At 43.6% G+C, this 17569-nt stretch overlaps 1 protein-coding gene across 7 annotated transcripts in view; it reads left to right on the top strand.

Moving 5' to 3' along the window:
* The window catches only part of ABLIM1 (actin binding LIM protein 1), a 316427-nt gene that overhangs the window by 121369 nt on the left and 177489 nt on the right, over positions 1 to 17569 (top strand). The window contains exon 1 of one of the 7 annotated variants that reach the window (XM_053583775.1): positions 11511 to 11928. The exons of the other annotated variants lie outside the window; for them this stretch is intronic. Coding sequence (XP_053439750.1) covers positions 11913 to 11928 — 16 coding nt within the window. The 5' untranslated portion in view covers positions 11511 to 11912. Of the gene's footprint in view, positions 1 to 11510; positions 11929 to 17569 lie in introns of those variants that run through there. 7 annotated transcript variants of the gene reach the window in all.

Genomic DNA, 17569 nt, shown 5'->3' with positions numbered 1-17569 from the left:
ATGAACATGTCTGATCTCTTCAGTGAATTGTTCTATCTAGAATCTGTCTCTGTTATCGAAAGTGGAGGACGAGTTGAAAGTGATCGATGACTTAAGAAAAAGTCTTTTCTTTTTTAATTATAAACATATGGATATCTTAGACTCTCCTTTGTTTTGAACTCCCCCGAAAGAGACCCTGAGAGAAACATTTAAAGGCAAGTAATTTATTTGGAAGGTGATCCTGGGAAACCCTGGTAGGGAAGTGAAGGTAATAGCAAGTCAGTTACCAGCATGGGCAGCCAATTCCCAATCCATCGGGAACTCTGAGAGATGGTATAGAATGTGCCTAAGAGATAGCCCAACCAAGGGATGAGGATGCGGGGGAATTTATCTACCACTTCCCTTTTTGTAATTGGTTGATAGCTGATTCCAGGTATTTTAACTCACAGCATCCAATGCTTCTAATAATCACATTTGACTTGTAGAGATAAATGCCAAAGAGGTGTGGGCAGGAAACTGGCAGATTCCATTGTAAATGATCCAACATAAAAAGGTATTGTTTTGGTTAAAAGGAAAAACTCCCCCTCCATTCTAATGAAGGATCCTTTGGTTATGAGGCATAGAAACCTCAATCAAAACAGATTGGGTAAAGGGGTCTAAGAACACAGAAAGGTGATATAGGAACCCAGGAAATGGTGAACAGCCAGGACTCAGAAAGCACAGAATTCCAGGCTGCTCCAGGACCAGCAGTTCTGTTTGGAGAAATGTCCCATTCTCCCCATCTGGCTTCCTCTGACAGTCCGCCCCTGGAACTTGGGTACACACATAGCTCTGTGATAATTACCTGAAGTCTGGCTTTACTGTATCTTTTAATGTGGGTACCCATCACAGACTGGGACTTTTATATCTTCAACTTCAGATTCTCAGGAGTGAAAACCTACTTGGCCCAGCTCATCTTTTTCAAAACAGAATGTAAGTTGTAAGTCACTGCCCAGCTGATGTGTGGGTCCCTCTCTCTGATCCAGTGTCTTCCCACAATCCAGCCATCCATGGCCAAGGGGAGGAGTCACAGGGCTCAGTGTCTACTTAGAAGAGGAACAGATGGGATAGTGTCCCCAGCGCATGTCATGATGCCTGCGCAGTGACTCCAAATTGACAAATGAAAACCTTGGCATAAGAATTCCATGGCGTTTTCATGAATATGCAGGCTAAATAATTGGAAATATGAAATAAAACCTTATGGTTTTATTCTTAGAACCAATATATTATCTTTTCTTGTTTAATTCATTAATTTCAAGGAAACACGCTGTGGAAATCCTAGATATAAATAAAGTGGAAACAGTTTTGGTTCTTGTATTGAGACTCGGGTGATAAACCAGTAAAAAGGAAAAGGAATGTCATCTCCCTTCTCTTAAAGAACCCTGAAGATATATTTGCCTTGTGACAACCTTTTGCCTCATCAAGTTCAAAAAATGGAACAATGATAATATTTTGCATAATCTCTAAGCAAAGATGAAGCTATTTGGTGATATGATCTGAGATTGTTTCCATGAGATGCTGAGATTAAGAATCCTGTATGGTCCGGTGCAAGACATTACCTCCCTGCTATGATGACAAAGACAGAAGCACTCTGAGACTCCTCTCCTACTCACCTCCTGATTTTTGTTAGTTGTGATATTGTTTTCATGTTGTTGTTTACTCAAAATATTCCCATTCCCTTCTGTACCCACAAGGCAGTAATTGCAGTGTTTCATATTTAATTGAACTCCCTGGTCACCGCTGGGGCTTTTACTACAGTGTTTGTATCCCTGAGTTTATTTTTACTCATCTTTTAATCGGCTTGATGCTGTTTTCCCAAGAAGGGTTTCTGACACACTTCTGGGTACCTTTGAGTTTGTGCTGTTTTGCCCATTGCCTTATTCTCTGAACATTTGGCAGGTGTAAGGTTCCTGGGACATACATTTTCTTCCTTCCCCTCAAGACTCCCAGGTATTGGTCTATTGCAGTGGTTCTCAACGTGTGGGTCGTGACCCCTTGGTAACAAAATACATCCTGCATATCAGATATTTACATTACAATTCATAACAGTAGCAAAATTACAGTTATGAAGTAGCAACGAAAATAATTTTCAGGTTGGGGGTCACTACAACATGAGGAACTGTATTAAAGGTCCGTGGCTTTAGGAGGCATTAGGAAGATTGAGAACCACTGGTCTATTGTTTCCTAAGCTTCATTATTGCTATTGAGAAAGTCTGAGGTCAGCCTGAGTTCTTTTATTTTTGTGGGTGATAAGCTTTTTCTCCTCTGTTTATGTAGGGAAGGATATCTTTGAAGTTCAAAAACTTAGTCTTGGACTCTCTAAATCTTCAAGTTCAGTACTATCTTTCCTGCAGGGATAGTCTGATATATTTCATCTTTAAATACATTTTCTGTGTTTTAGGTTCTCTCCTTCTAAGATACCCCTTTTTAAGTCTTCCTTTATCTTGAAGATGTATTGTTTTTGCCATTGTTTTAGGCTTGCTCTTTTGCATTCATTTAAATCACCTGAAAGTTTTCTTTTTTTTTTCTGTGCTAGGAATTAGATATTTTATCAAGGTCTTTGCTATTCTTTTTTATTTATTTATTTATTTATTTTTATTTTTTGCAGTTTTTGGCCAGGGCTGGGTTTGAACCCGCCACCTCTGGCATATGGGGCCAGCGCCCTACACCTTTGAGCCACAGGCACCGCCCTAACCCAAGTTGTCCTTTTTTTTTTTGGCCGGGGCTGGGTTTGAACCCGCCACCTCTGGCATATGGGGCTGGTGCCCTACTCCTTTGAGCCACAGGCGCCACCTGGTCTTTGCTATTCTTTGATGTTTCATTTCTTACTATTGATACTATCTTAGGCCTCCATTTTTGTTTCTTAATTTCTATAATCCTTTTCATCTCTTTCTGTTGTGTCATCATCTTATCTTTGAAGCCCTTTTGAATTTCGTGTACTAATTCGACATCTTGTATCTGTGTCCACGCTCCTTAACTTCAGTCACCCCGGAGCAGCCAGATATCTGTGGTCCGTGGAGCTGACACTCAGTTCATTCCACTTTCTCTGCTCAAAACTTCTCAGGGTTTCCCACCTGACTTAGGGGAAAAGCCAAGGTCATTGCAGTGACCTATGGGCCCTCTCCTTCCACCTGGCTAACTTCACTCCTTCTGCTCTTAACTGGCCTCCCCCACCACCTCGAACAGACCAGGTGAGCCCGTCTCAGAACATTGACTCTTATCGCTCTCTCTGTCTGGGATGCTTGTCCTCAGATATCCAAAGAGTCTATGTTCTCCCCTTCTTTAGGTATTTATTAGGCATTTTCCCAAAGAAGCCTCCTTGACCACTCTGTTTAAAACCACAACTTCTTTCCCTAACATTCTCTGTCGCCCAGTCTTGCTTTTTTCCATAGTAGTATCACTTTCTATCATACATATCATATATAGATATAATATATTTATATAATTTATTATGTGAGGCCTCCCCCACTCTATTGTAAGCTCCTTCGTGTCCAGGGATTTTGTCTGTGTTGCTCACTGCACCATTCCAGCACCTAGAACAGTTCCTGACACTTAGTGAGCACTTGATAAGTATCTGTTGCATGTATGAATAGGCCAAAGATAGCAAGTTTTATCTTCCTGGGAACGTTTCCTGACCTGGAAGTCCACTCTCGTTTTGAATGTTTGGCATCACAGTGCTTTTTCTCATTTCTCCGCGAAGGTCATATAACAAGGTGTCAGCAGGGGGACTAAAGTCTTTAAGGCATTGCAAGTGAAACCCTCTTGTTTCAGGATTATCAAAAAGTTTCTTCTAGCTTAAGCTGGTTTTGAAAACTTGAATTCTTCAGTTTTCAAGCTCGTCCTATTCTGTCATAAATTGATGAAGTTGTGAGAAACTAAATAATAGCCATGGTCATCACCCTTCATGGCAGTCCCCCCCAGTGCCAAGCGCTTCATTTCATACAGAGTGATCTTATCCTCACCCAGTGATCTTATCCTCACCCAGCACCAGAAACAAATTCGTAGGGCTGAGTACAAAAGGAAAATGTGGGACCCCTTGTTTACAATGACAAGAAAAAGCCATTAGTGGTACTATTCCATAGACTCCCTTCTCAACCCAGTGGTGCTTTTATTGCTACTTAATATCACACTAAATAAAGTAAAATTACAGTTATTAACATGAATCTTACTTGTCTTTATGTTGTGCAATGCCAACTTAAAATGTAAATATAACATTTAACTCATGTGTGGAATCACTGAAATCACACAATTTTATATTTCATAGATCATAGATGTAGATGTATTACCTTCTTTCCAGAACAGTGGAAATGTGACCCCAAATCAACGCAACTGTTTTTACTTCACTTCTTGATGCCCGTACCTTGTTCCCATGTTCTCTGCCTTTGGCTTATTGATGAGTGAGGAAGGACTGAAGGACACGAAGTGATGGGTTGCCCTGTCTTTCCCTTTCCTTCTATGCCATGGCTTTTGTGTTAGTGGTTGGCTAATACAGGGAGGTAACATGGGAAGGAAAGGGTGTGACAAGGTCCCTTGATTGTTTGTGTTTCCTAGAACATCATGGTCTTTTTTTTTTTTTTTGCATCTCAAACAAGCATTCTGGTTTGAATGGGAAGTGACTCAATCATAGATGTAACACACCTTGTCCTCATTTTGAGTCTCCCCGAATGCCCATGCATTGTGGGTACACTGGAATCCTGTGCTCATGGGGCGAAGCCAATACCCCATGTGCATGAGCAGCTGGAAAGGCAGACATACATATGGCATGCCTTTCGCTACTTATGTGACACGCATGCTCACTTCATTTTACTTATAAAACGTAAGTTCAAAGACTGAATTATTACAGACTGGGCGAGGTGGCTCATGCCTATAATCCTAGCACTTTGGGAGGCTGAGGAAGGAGCATCCCTTGAGTCTGGGAGCTCCAGACTAGGCTGGGCAACACAGCAAGACCCCATATCTATAAAATTTAAAATATTAGGTGGGCATGGTGGCATACCCCTATAGTCCCAGCTACATGGGAGGCTGAAGCAGGAGGAAAGCCCAGGAGTTCAAGGCTGCAATGAGCTATAATTGTGCCACTGTACTCCAGCCTGGGGAAGACTGAGGCCCTATCTCAAAAAATAAAATAAAATAAAATTAAATTAAAAAGATGAAACTGTTACAAATGTTCATATGGCAACAGCAAAGGATTAAGTACAGGGCCCTGTGCAACCAGCCCTGTCCTCCCTATCTTCATCACAACCTCACAAGTGGAGTGCGTGTTATTACCACTCACCATCGTGACTGCTGAAACTCAGAGAGAAAATAATGTGTTTGGGGTCACTCAGCAGGTGGCAGAGCTGGAATTCAAACCCAGCCTGTACTTGATCAGGCCACCTTGGCCAGTGTGGCAAAATGGAATAACCACTGGGTAGGAGGTAAGACCTGAGGGGTTTTGACCCATTTCTAAGTAATTGTGTAACCTTGGACAAGTCTGCTTTGGGACTTCCATTTTCATCTTAATTGTTTATATATACAAACAAGTTGTAGATTTTCACAAACAAGAGTGTTTGCTGCATGATTCCTTCCTGCTAAGGCCTGCCGTTGACAAAGCCACCTTCCTGTGGGATCAGATCAGGGATGGTCGTGTGTGTTGTGTGTTTATTTGGTTAGTTCCTCAGAGAATGACTAAAATGTCTCCAAAGGATGAGAGAGAGGTTATATTGGGGTTAGTCCAGGACACAATGAAGAGAGTTGTAAGGCCAAATAAGGGGGTGGGAAGAGCAATTGTAGTCTTTGTAAACCTTTCAAAAATTTTATAGGCCAAAAAAAAAAAAGTTTACTATAGCTTTCTCTGTAGAAACGCAGAACAATTAGGCAGGGCAAATAACTGAATTGCATTTTGAAGTTTTGACAGGTGGGTCTAGCTATACCATTCCCCCACCTAGTCAAGGATGAGCGGCAGGCCGAGATCATGATGTCCTTCACCCAACAGGTCCTATCAGATAAAGTTCAAAAACCAGTGAAGGATAAGGTATCAGGAGAGAGGATTGTTTTACACAGACAAGGCAAAACGCAATGTCAGTTCCACTGTGCCAGGCCTTTTGGAAATGCCAAAGAAGTCGATGTATGTTGAGCACACAGTACCTCAAAAAATGTGTTTGGGTAAGTGTGTAGTCAAGGATGGGAAGGAGAGGCTCTTCAAAAACATCTGTAGAAGGGAAGACCCAGGGACCCAAAGGGAAGGCTGGGGGCTTGGACTCTGACAAACCTTTTTCATATGAAAAATGTAAGAATAGGCACTGGCCCCATATACCAAGGGTGGCGGGTTCAAACCCGGCCCCAGCCAAACTGCAACCAAAAAATAGCCGGGCGTTGTGGCGGGCGCATGTAGTCCCAGCTGCTCAGGAGGCTGAGGCAAGAGAATCGCTTAAGCCCAGGAGTTGGAGGTTGCTGTGAGTTGTGTGAGGCCACGGCACTCTACCGAGGGCCATAAAGTGAGACTCTGTCTCTACAAAAAAGAAAAATGTAAGAATATTCAGCCAGTTGTTACGTGATGTGATAAACACAAAGACACTACAGATAGAATGGTGGCTGACACATAATGGGCCCTCTATACAGTAAGAGTGACAAAAGTTGTAGTGAGTGTAGGTTATTGTTAAGAGTGTTTTGTAAAATGACTACTGATTAAGTTCCTTTTCAGCTTGCTTTCTCTCCAAAGTAGTTATTGCTATCTTGGCAAATACTTTCAAGCAATCGTGAAATTGATTTTTATCTAAGGAGACTGAATTTACTTTTTAATTTATTTGAGTTCAATTTTGAAATCAGTACATTTGATTATAAGAAGGAATACTTAGATGAATACTTATTTGTGTATCAAATACTGCATTTTTACTTTGTCCCTGTCACTATGTGTATATGGTACAGATACAATAGCATGTGACCTCTCAGAGAACTTAATCTTTAGCAAGAATGTACATGTAAATCCTTCACTGCAGGACAGTCACGTTCAGAGCACTGGTGATGGTTAAGTACCAGAGACACAGAGTGTTGTCAGGGAAGGCATCGGACTTGATACAGAGTGACTATTTTTATGTCCTAATAACTGGATTTCTACCTAGAAGATACCAAGAAAAAAGAGAAAGCTAGGAATAAACTGTTTTTAAAAATAACCTTCTCCCAGATAATTCAGAGAGTTATTTCTGTACATGTGAATTCATGTACTCGAAATTAGGCTAAAATCTGTGAATGTCTCTTTACTATCAAAAGATCCTTTGGATTTTAGTAATAGGTTTCATTGCACTGTGGACCTTTATAGTGAGCTTTACGCAGATCATAATAATTTTTGTCATCTTCTTGAGCTACAATCTATTGCTTAGGGCAAATTCAGAACTGGCTGATGTTTTTGTGATGTTTGGATACAAAGATAAAATAATGTTCCTTTCAGAACTCAAGGAAAAGAACTTTGCTGGGCATTGATTCTGTGCGATTCATCTGGAAAAAAATCCTGAGAATTGTCAGTTGGGGACATGAGCATTAGTAGGATAAGAGGGCTCAGACATTTGGAAATATGTCTTAGACAGTAGAAAACTGTGGAATCATCACTTTCACTAAATTTTCATTAAGACGGCAGTAAACTTTGGGCTGATTGTTATTTTGGCCAACTGAGAACACGGGGATTATTTTTCAGATGCAGTGGCACAGTCTCTAGCTGTTTATAAATCTCAGTTTATCCTCCTGCTTTGCAAACCAGTCTATTAGCCAGAGAAATCTGTTAGCCAGTGACTGAGGGGGACTGCTGCAGCTCAGGCCTCATCCCCAGTGAATCTGAGTCATTAGGCCTGGCAGAGACGACCAGGTGTTTGTATTTAAAGCGCTCCTCCTAGATCTATCCCAGGAGGTCTGCAAACCACACTCTTACTGTGGGCCTAGTACAGCGTGAAACTGGCCTTGTTTTCAAGGAGCTCTCAACCTAGCTGTAGACGTGAACCATTAGTACAGCAGGGTAAACCAATCCCAGTGGCTTGTGCTTCTTAAGGGCTGCGTGTGAGACAGGGGTTGCTATCCTTTTATTCTATTCACTGGGACAAAGTTTAAATAAACTAATTAATAGACACTTTCGAGGCATTTATTACAAGTCAACAGTCTGCTAAACACTAGAACACATACCAACACACCCAATTTGGAGGGAGGAGGAAATACTGTTGGAAACAGACCATAGAAGATCTTGAAATGCAAACAAAGCCTTTTGAAATTAATTTATAAAGAAAAGTAGCTCAGATTTAAGACTCTAACCACAATACTTCTAAGGTCCATCCACCTTAGAGTGGCATTGAGAGCTCTCTGTGACCACCTCTGTGACCTCCTCCCTAGCCTATCTTCAGCTGTTCCCCACTCTACACTGCCAACGACCTACCTGATACCTTTTTGCCCATTATCTCTGCTTTCCCTCCTTCCCTTACTGGCCTCCTCACCCCTCCTGGAAGTCCCTTTGAATTCCCCAGGCTGGGCTCACCACAGCCCTACAGTCTGTCCCTACTTCTGTCCCAGAATCTTCCCAACTTCACTGAGAATACAAGCCTCCTCCACATGATGGTAAGCACCTGCAGGCTGCGCTTTCTCTCTTCTTGGTTTTGCCCTGCCCGTGGAGTACCTGCACTCAGCAGTTGTCCCAGAAATGTCTGAAGTGAGATTCATAGATGTAAAATTAAGAAGAAAGCAAATAGAACTCATTCTCCAGGTTTCTTTCAGCTGAATTCTGCTAGAGAAGATTTTGAGTGTGCTTTTGCTGAAGAATCTAGAGGTGTTGAAGCATCCTGCGGCTGTGAAGGATTCCTGAAACTTCCAGGTTACAGGTGCACGTGCCATAGGTGAACTGGCTGGCTGTTGAGGAGAACAGTGAGGAAGTGCACTCTGCCAAGGTGCTTGTCTCCACTGGTAACATTCCCCTCTTAATTGGCATCGCTATTGAAATGATGTACACCTGAATTTTTGCCGAGCGTAGCTGTATGCTAATAAGTTTTTCTCTCCAACAAAATGGTTTCTGTCCTCTGGTCACTCATGGACAACCCTGGCTTTATTTTGGGAGTGAATGAAAAGCAGCGGTGAGTGAGTTTGAAGGGACAAAAACCAACCAATAAAACCAGGGGTTGGTGTCTGTATTGTGAAGACTTAGCTCATCCGAGTGGAATGAGATTGAGATAAGCCCTTTGGACATCATGTCTAGAAATAAAAATGAGGAGTTCTTCTTTCTTATGAACCATGTATTTCGTTTTTGTTTTTCTTGATTTATTTTGCTGTGCTTCTTTCAGCTTTAACTGTAAAGTAGAAAATGTCTACACTTTGCTTCTGTTCTCAAAGCTCTTAACGATTCTGCCCTAAGGCAGGGAGACAAAAAAACAATTTTTACTCTCCCACATTCCCAAAATAACTTTAGTAATACCCTCTTTGGTTATCTTTAAAGTACAGAGTGGATGCTTTTATCCTAAAGTAGCAGTGTCTGATTGTTCAGGAGGGGAGACTTTTGCCATATGACTGTTATTTAGCAGCTAAATGCTGGTGACTCATTCACTATGACTGTGGTAGAGGAAAATTCTTTCCATGGAAAACACGGGGGGTGGGGGGATCTCTCTGAACCACTATGTAGTATTTTCTTTTTAAAAAGGCTTCTCTAAAAATGAATAAGCAGCAGCTGTTACTCTACTAGCTGAGTCTCCAAAGCTGCCAGAGAGGCTTTCTAAACCGTGTCTAGGCAGTTTAGCCACAGAGGTATACAGGTGGGTTCTGAATCGAAACAAAAGACCAGTTTGGTTAGTAAACTTGAATCTCAGAATCAAAAACTGTCACCCCGAGTAAAAGAGAAATTGAACTAATGGCATTTGCAGTATTTGGAACACTTGTGTATGATTGGGTTTGGACTAGAAATCAATGGTGTCTCCCTGTCATGTTCCAGTAGAGAAGAAAGGGTGGGGAAAAGCTGTGCCCTTAGCTTTGAGTTGAATAACTCAGAGAGAGGAACACACAAGTGAGAGGCTGAGTATTTGTGCAGCAAAATATATAATAAAATCAACTCACCTGCTAGGTTCACAACAAACTAATTCCAGTTCTCTGTAGTTAACTTTGCTTGTCAGCATCACCTTAAAGGCTCTGAAGGCTATTAGGGGTGGGTAAAGTAGACAAGTGTAGTTTTAGCCATGGAGATCGGGGGATGTGAAGGACTTGTCTCCTCCACACTCTTGAACCCTGCCATCCCTTTGGACCCAAGGTCGAGCCTCTCTCATGCTTGGCTCTTACTGATGAATGGAGGTTAGAGAAGCTGCCTAAAGGTCCTCCAGTGCTTACACTCGAGCTGGCTGCTGACTTAGGAAAAACAGGACTGTGACCCTATGGGGCTGCTGTGGGGGCGGGGAGTAGTGTGGCGAAGTGTGTGCGGCAGAAAAGACAACCCAGGGGTTGGAGGGGACTTAGCTCTTCCTTACAGACTGAGACACCCAAGCTATTAATAGTAAAACCCTGAGTCACAGATGCAGGAAAGTCACAGCTGCCTGAGATGTGCTACTGTTACGCATCAGAAAACCAGCAAGAAAGGCTTGCCCAAGATGGATGTGAAGGAATGGCCATTATCTTCCCACTTCTCTGCAGCCCCGCCCACCGTACTTAACTTCACCCATAAGCACTCTCTGAGTCAAAGAGGAGGCAGGTTGATTGACTTCATTCCTTTCTGTTACCCTGGCTCTCTCAGACTCAACACGTTACAATATTTGCAGTAAATACCGTCTAATACTGGCTGTGCATTCTGGTTCTGAAAGATGTGCTGGCCATCTGCTGCTCTCCCTGAGCGGCGCCTCGGCTGTCTTTTTGTCTCTTGCTCGTCCCATTTCTCCCACATGGCGGATGTATATGACGTGCAGTGGGGACCCAGCGGTCGGGGTTGGGGAGACAGGTGCTGGACTGGGGTGGGCAGCAGCTCTGTGAAACACCAAGTCCTCTGCTCACCCGACAGCTGCCTGTGACTCTGTGGGTCAGAAATCAAAAGGCTGGTCGGGCTTCGCTGGTGGTAGAACCCCCAACTGTAGGGAGGGTTCTGCTCTCACATTCACACATTCAAGGGGGCCTTTCTAAAAACCCTAAAGGAGCAGAGGGAGAAGGTGGCAGTCAGATTCCTCCTTAACTGCCTAAGTCAGATTTCTGCTTGGATCCTGGAATTTGATCCTGGATAAGAAATTGAATCCTGAAAGATCCTCTTTCCAGGCTGCCTCTACCCCAGTCCCCTCCACCTGCCCCATTCAGGTAAAATACCGGGGGGAGGGGGGAGCAGTAGGGTGAACCAAATGTCATTATTGATTATTCATGAGAACACCAAGTTGCCGCTAGAATCATTTTTCTATTTTTTTTTTTAATTAAGGCGAATTTTACCAAGCTCTGACAGCAGCTGTAATAGGAAACTAGTAAGTTAACAATTGACTAGTTTTACTTATTGAAACAGTCCCTGGCTGTTGCTGGGGGTGGGGAGTTCTCGCTGGCAATCGTTCATTAGACGCTGGGAGGGGGCCAAGGCTCAGGAGTATTTCCTAGCCGGTGCTCAGCGCGAGGAATACGAGGTGGTGACCCGAGATCAGAACAGTGGCATTTTGCATTTGCTAAGGCAGCAGCTGTAGCGAGCGGTTTCGTTCCGAGGGCAGCGTCCCTGGGCAGGGCGCGGCCGCGCGGGGCGGGGGGCGGTCACGGGGTGGGCGTGGGAGCTGCGCCGGCCGGGAGGGGCGGGTTCGCGGCGGCAGCTCTGCACTTGGCAGGTGGACGCCGGGGGCTTCTGCCGGCCGCCTCTGCAGCCGCGGGTCTGTCCGCCCAGGCGCGCCTCCACTCCTGGAGTTTATTCCTGTTTGCCTCAGTCCTGCTCGGCAGAGGACCCGGTTGCCATGGTGAAGGAGAAAGGTAATTATAAATAACAATCGATCCCTGTGCATGGTTGCAGAAGTAGGAATGGCCCTGCAGGGCTCGGCCACCTAATGGGGAATGATCAATCGAATGCCGGCAGACATGTTCTTGGTGCGAAAATCTCTGTATTGTGGAGCCTGGGTTTCCACTGAATCGCGGCTTCCATTAAGAACCTTTAATTTAGCCGCAGCGTCTGAAGCGCTTTCTAGTTCTGTCCTGTTTGCAGAGCTGAGCTCGGGGTGGGTGTCTCTTTAGATGGCCATTGCATTTTGAATTTTTGGTTTGTGTTTGAGACTTGTCTGCCTGCCCCCCTCAGAGCCATCTTTCCCTTCCTCACATACTACCGCCCAATTAATAAGTTAATTAAGGTATTAGATGAAAGGGTCCTTCCTACTAGGGCTGGGCTGCAAGGTGATGCATTTTAAAGGTTTCAGGTGTTCCGCGTTTATAACCTGTCATTTCAATGTTATCCCGATTCACTCCACCTTAAAGGGCGCGTCGCATGGCCCGGGAAGGAAATCACATCCTAGGGAGAAGCCCAGAGAGACTGGGCAGGCGTGTCCTCACACAGGTGTATTATTCATGCACCAGGCGTGGTCCTGAAATCAAAGGTGTATCTTTCAGAATTGAATGATAGTCTAAATTATTCATTTATCTGGGAGATGTGAAAGAATACAACAATGCTTGTTTTTAATTACTCAAGTAATATATAAGTAGATCTTATATTAGAAATGTTACAGAAGAAAAAAAGAGGGAAAACTGGAAGCCCCTTAATCCCACCTCTCTAGTAGTAAAATTGTTTTGTTTTGTTTTTTTTTATTGTTGGGGATTCATTGAGGGTACAATAAGCCAGGTTACACTAGTAGTAAAATTGTTAATGGTTGCTGTGTCTCTTTCTAGACTCTTCCAGACCAGAATAAGATAGATGGCTGTGTACAGACAGATACGAGTATAAAAATGGGATCATCCTATGATCATTATTCTGTAACTTCATTTTTTTTCTTTTCATATGTCTTAGGGACCAAATTACTTTATACTGTTAATAACTACCCTGTATTTTTTCTCTCTGGGAAACTTGGATTTATTGTCAGATTTTCTTACCGTGGGGCATTCTTTCCTCCACGGACACAGATAGCTGCTCCTTTGGGGCTGTCAGGAACCATTCTTATCTCCATCTACTTTCTGGTAAAGCTACAATAGGTAAACCTTTAAGATGCTGAACTCAAGTTGATCCGTGTGGCTGGAAACTCAGCTGGATTTTGTTATCCTAATGGATGGGTGGAGGTACAGGATCTTAAGAGTGTAGCAGTGTTAAGGCTGCGCCTCAGGACAAAGGGAAGCGTGCTTCTGCTGTGTTCAGTCCACCCCTGTGGATCTGTGATAATCCCATGCTGTAGCTCCGATCTTTCAGGGCATACACGGTGACTGAGTGAAATGATTTGGTGTAAATAAGGGTGCTTCTGACAATGTTTGCTGTCTGAGGTGCTTCCAGGAGCTCTCAGTACCAAATACAGAGTTCTGGTGTCTTCACTCGTACCCCCCACCCAACTAACACAGCATGGTCTGATCTCTGTCGCCAATGGATTTGAGTTTGTTTTCCCAGGGTGAGTAGTTTATGAGTGAAGAGAAAGGAGATCACAAAAGCCATGTCTTGATTCCATTACTGTGGGGCTCATGGAAGCCTTACATGACTTGCTGTATACTATGTAAATGGTGTACAATGTGCATTATAGACCAGTAGTCCTCAAATATAATAGCATCTGTTGTTCTGAATTGCTGTAGACTTTCCAAAGCTTAGATTGCCTGGGTCACATTGCTTGGCCACTTTCTAACTGGAACACTCTGGATGGGCCATTGAGAGGTCACATACTAGTATTATCTTAACCCTTAGCCACTGATTAAAGGCTGTGCTGTTCTTTATTTTGAGGTTTGTGTCAGTCCACACTGCTGCCTTACAGCTTTCTGATTGCACTGACCTCAGCCAACAACAGAAGAAGGCAGGGTTTTTTTTTTGTTTTTTTTTTTTTGGCAGTTTCACAAGGGCTTCCATGGAGAAAAGGGAACTTCATCACAATCTTTAAAGTGAGAAGGGCACCAGACGTGCATGTACCCTGTTTCCCCGAAAATAAGACAGTGTCTTATTTTAGAGTATGCTCCCAAAGATGCGCTAGGTCTTATTTTCAGAGGACATCTTATCTTTCCTGTAAGTAGGTCTTATTTTCAGAGGATGCCTTATTTTCAGGGAAACAGGGTAGTGCAGGCATTTATCCTAGATGTGAGAAAATGGCACCAGAAACACAGCAGATCAGTGGACTAAGTTACTCTGTCTCATTACCATATACGTGTATCAGTGACTGTGGTTGTCAAGTATATTGACAAATGCTCTCTCATTTAGTAGACAGTGAGCCTCTCAGAAGCGGTACCCTGTCTCCATCTTCAGCTTCTCAGAGTACAGCTTAGGGTCTGCCCCATCATGGATTGTCAAATAGTCAAAACAGATTGGTCTATTGTCAGAGCTGGGACAGGAGCCTGTGTCTTCCTGATTCTGAGCTTTTCCTGTCCTCTCTGTTTCTCTTTGCTCCCAGGAAGGCCTGTCTCCTTCCTTCTTCCCTCAGCAGACAGGAGTCACCTCTAAGCAGGCTCAGATGGTGTTGGTGTCCATCCTGAGCAACCGGCAGGCCCAAGGAGGAGTGACATGGACTCTCTGTTATGCTCACCACTTAGTGCTGTGCCACAGTCTTCTCTCCAGGATAAAATACTTGACTTGGCTGGCACGGACTGGAGAGAAAGCACCTGGCTGGTCGCCCTCTGCTAGTGTGGAATGGCATCTTCTGTTCTCCTGACCGGGCACCCGTTCAGACACTCACCGATTCCAGAACCTTGATGAATGGTTATTTCTTTTATGTGTTCAAGGGTGTCTTGCCCTTGCTGTATCCCGTAACAAAGAAGCGAGAGGTTTTTGTGGGTTTATCAGTCACTATCTGTCTTCCTAAGTACAGGCTCATCAACTCACACTCCAGAGGCCTCCTATACTCATTTAAAGCGATGTGTGTTCTAGTGCAAGTTTAAAAAATACTAGAGGGATTTATGATTCCTTTTGTTAGAAAAAAAAAAAAAAACAGATACTAGAGATTAAGTTAAAGAAGCACTCATCTAATTTAAGCAATACAAAGTGCTTATGGTTTGGAAACCACACAAAAGAATAAGAAATTAGCAAGAGAGACACATCAAGGTAAGTAGATTTTACATCTGGGCACATCAGTTTTGTTTTGTTCCCTAGAAGCCTCTTTCCGCTGTTAAATGGCCCCACTTCCTTTGGGGATAGAGTGGGACCCAATGAACCTCATTCCAATTTCTGAGCGGAGGGCTGTTCACTTTCCACCTCACAGTCACATGTATGGGGACACACACACATACCCACAAGGCAATGTTTTCCTCTAGAGCAGGGCTTTTGAACCTCAGCACCATTAAGATTTTGACAGATGATTCTTTGCAATTCTGTCCCATGGGTTATAGGATGTTAACAGCTTTCTTGAGCTCTATCAGTAGATACAGTAGCCTGACCTCCTCAAAAAATGTCTCTCGACTAGGAAACCTATGTTAACCAGTGTGATGAAAAGATGTCAAATGGTATATAAAACCAGTGTATGGTGCCCCATGATTGCATTAATCTACACGGCTATGATTTAATTAAAAAAAATGTCTCTAAATGTTACCAGTGACCCTTTGGAGAGGCAAAATTGCCCCAGTTGAGAGCCACTGGTATGGAGAACAGTGGAGCTCGGAGATACTTTGGTCCCAGTTGTCTTTAACATTTAGTTAGAGCTGGTTCTCAGCCTTCCTAATGCCTGCTAACGCCGCAGCCCTTTAATACAGTTCCTCATGTTGTGGACCCCCAACCATAAAATTATTTTCATTGCCTGTTCATAATTGTAACTTTGCTACTGTTATGAATCGTAATGTAAATATCTGATATGCAGGATGTATTTTCATTGTTACAAAGGGGTCGTGACCCACAGGTTGCAAACCGCTGAGTTAGAGGAATTCCCTTGAGCACAGAAGGTGAGAGCTGTGAAAATCCTAATGGCGAGTCAACCAGACCAACAGGTCCTCCTTGAAGCCTGTTAGCTTTTGGCAGTTAGCTGCTGCACCAATAAAGGCCTTCCTCCTCATTTATATGCCTTATCTCCCAGCTCATTTCTCACCTAAGTATCAGTAGATACCTCCGCAGAGAGCTTCTATCTCAATTTTTTATTTTCCTTTAAGATTCTACAACCTGGTTTTGCAAGAAACCTTCCTGTTCACTCACCATCTCCTGCACGCTCTTCCCGTGTTAGGCAGGGTAAAGGACACTCAGGAAGGTCTGAGGGCTGCCTTGAGGTTCATTACCATCTATTGAGGAAGTAAAATAGGCTGAAAATAACTAATATGAGGTAGGTGGTTAGAGAGGCATAGACACAGCACTCTGGCATGTCAAAGTTAGGAGATGTAACTTCTAAGTGTATTGATGAGGAAAGGCTTCCTGGAGCAGGTGGCTCTTAATCTGGCCTCTTAGAAATTGGGGATATTTAGCATATAATAAGTGGGAATGAAAAGAAAACAGTAGATTTGACAGGGGCCAACACATTGGAATCAACAGAAGCTGACAGCCGGTTGGGTGTACCCAATGAGGGGAATCCAGAAGCCAAATGATCTTAAGGTTCTGAGTCCAAGCAGCTCCGAGGATCAGTTTTCTAGGGCTGCTTTGTAACGAAGTACCCTACACTGAGTGGTTTAAACAATAGAAATGTGTCACCTCATAGTTCTGGAAGCTGTGAGTCTGAAATCAGGTGTGGGCAGAGACAGTTCCTCTGAAGGCCTGAGAGAAAGAATCTGTTCCCTGCTTCTCTCATAGCTTCTGGTGGTCTGTTGATAGTCTGCTGGTAATCTGCAGACCTGGCATGTAGAAGCATCACCCCATCTCGGCCTTCAAGTTCACAGGGTTCTCCCTACATGCATGTCTGATTTATATTTCTCCATTTTACAAGGACACTGCCGTGAGGGATTAGGGCCCACCCTCATAACCTCATTTTATCTTGATTATTTCTGGAAAGACTGTATCTCCAAACAAGGCCACATTCTGAGATATTGGGAGTTAAAAATTCAACATATGAATGTGGGGGATGCAATTCAACCCGTTATCCTCAGACTTTGGTGTGAGATGTGGACGAGGCTGGGGAAGGACTCGGTAGGAAGAGCAGAGTGGGGTGTGGGGGTGGGAGAGGGTGGATACATATCAGGGTGGGAGGGAAGGAAGATGAGCTCAGTTTTATAAACCTTGAGCTGCTATTGGAGGTAAAGGACCAGAGAATGATTAGGAGTGAGCAGGCCAGATTGTACGTCTTGGTCAGGACTCTTGAGATTTCTTGGCCAAGCTGTATAAACTTTGTTATAATCTACAGCTTAAGGAAGACAATTTAGGAACAGTCTTCGCTTTCTTCTGGACTATACAGGATTCGGTGGTGAAGCCAGCACCACAGCCACTGGTCACGGGCTGCTGTGTCCAGCATCCTTTAAGGCTTGGCAGCAGCCCTGCCTACCATGTGTAAAGGCCTCTGCCTTCTTGTTCTTGGCGGCTCCTGACAACGGCAGTGTACTG

Source organism: Nycticebus coucang, chromosome 3, assembly GCF_027406575.1.
Source record: "Nycticebus coucang isolate mNycCou1 chromosome 3, mNycCou1.pri, whole genome shotgun sequence".
NCBI lineage: Eukaryota > Metazoa > Chordata > Mammalia > Primates > Lorisidae > Nycticebus > Nycticebus coucang.
Note: the sequence above shows the minus strand (reverse complement) of the source record. Positions and strands in the feature narration are given on the sequence as shown.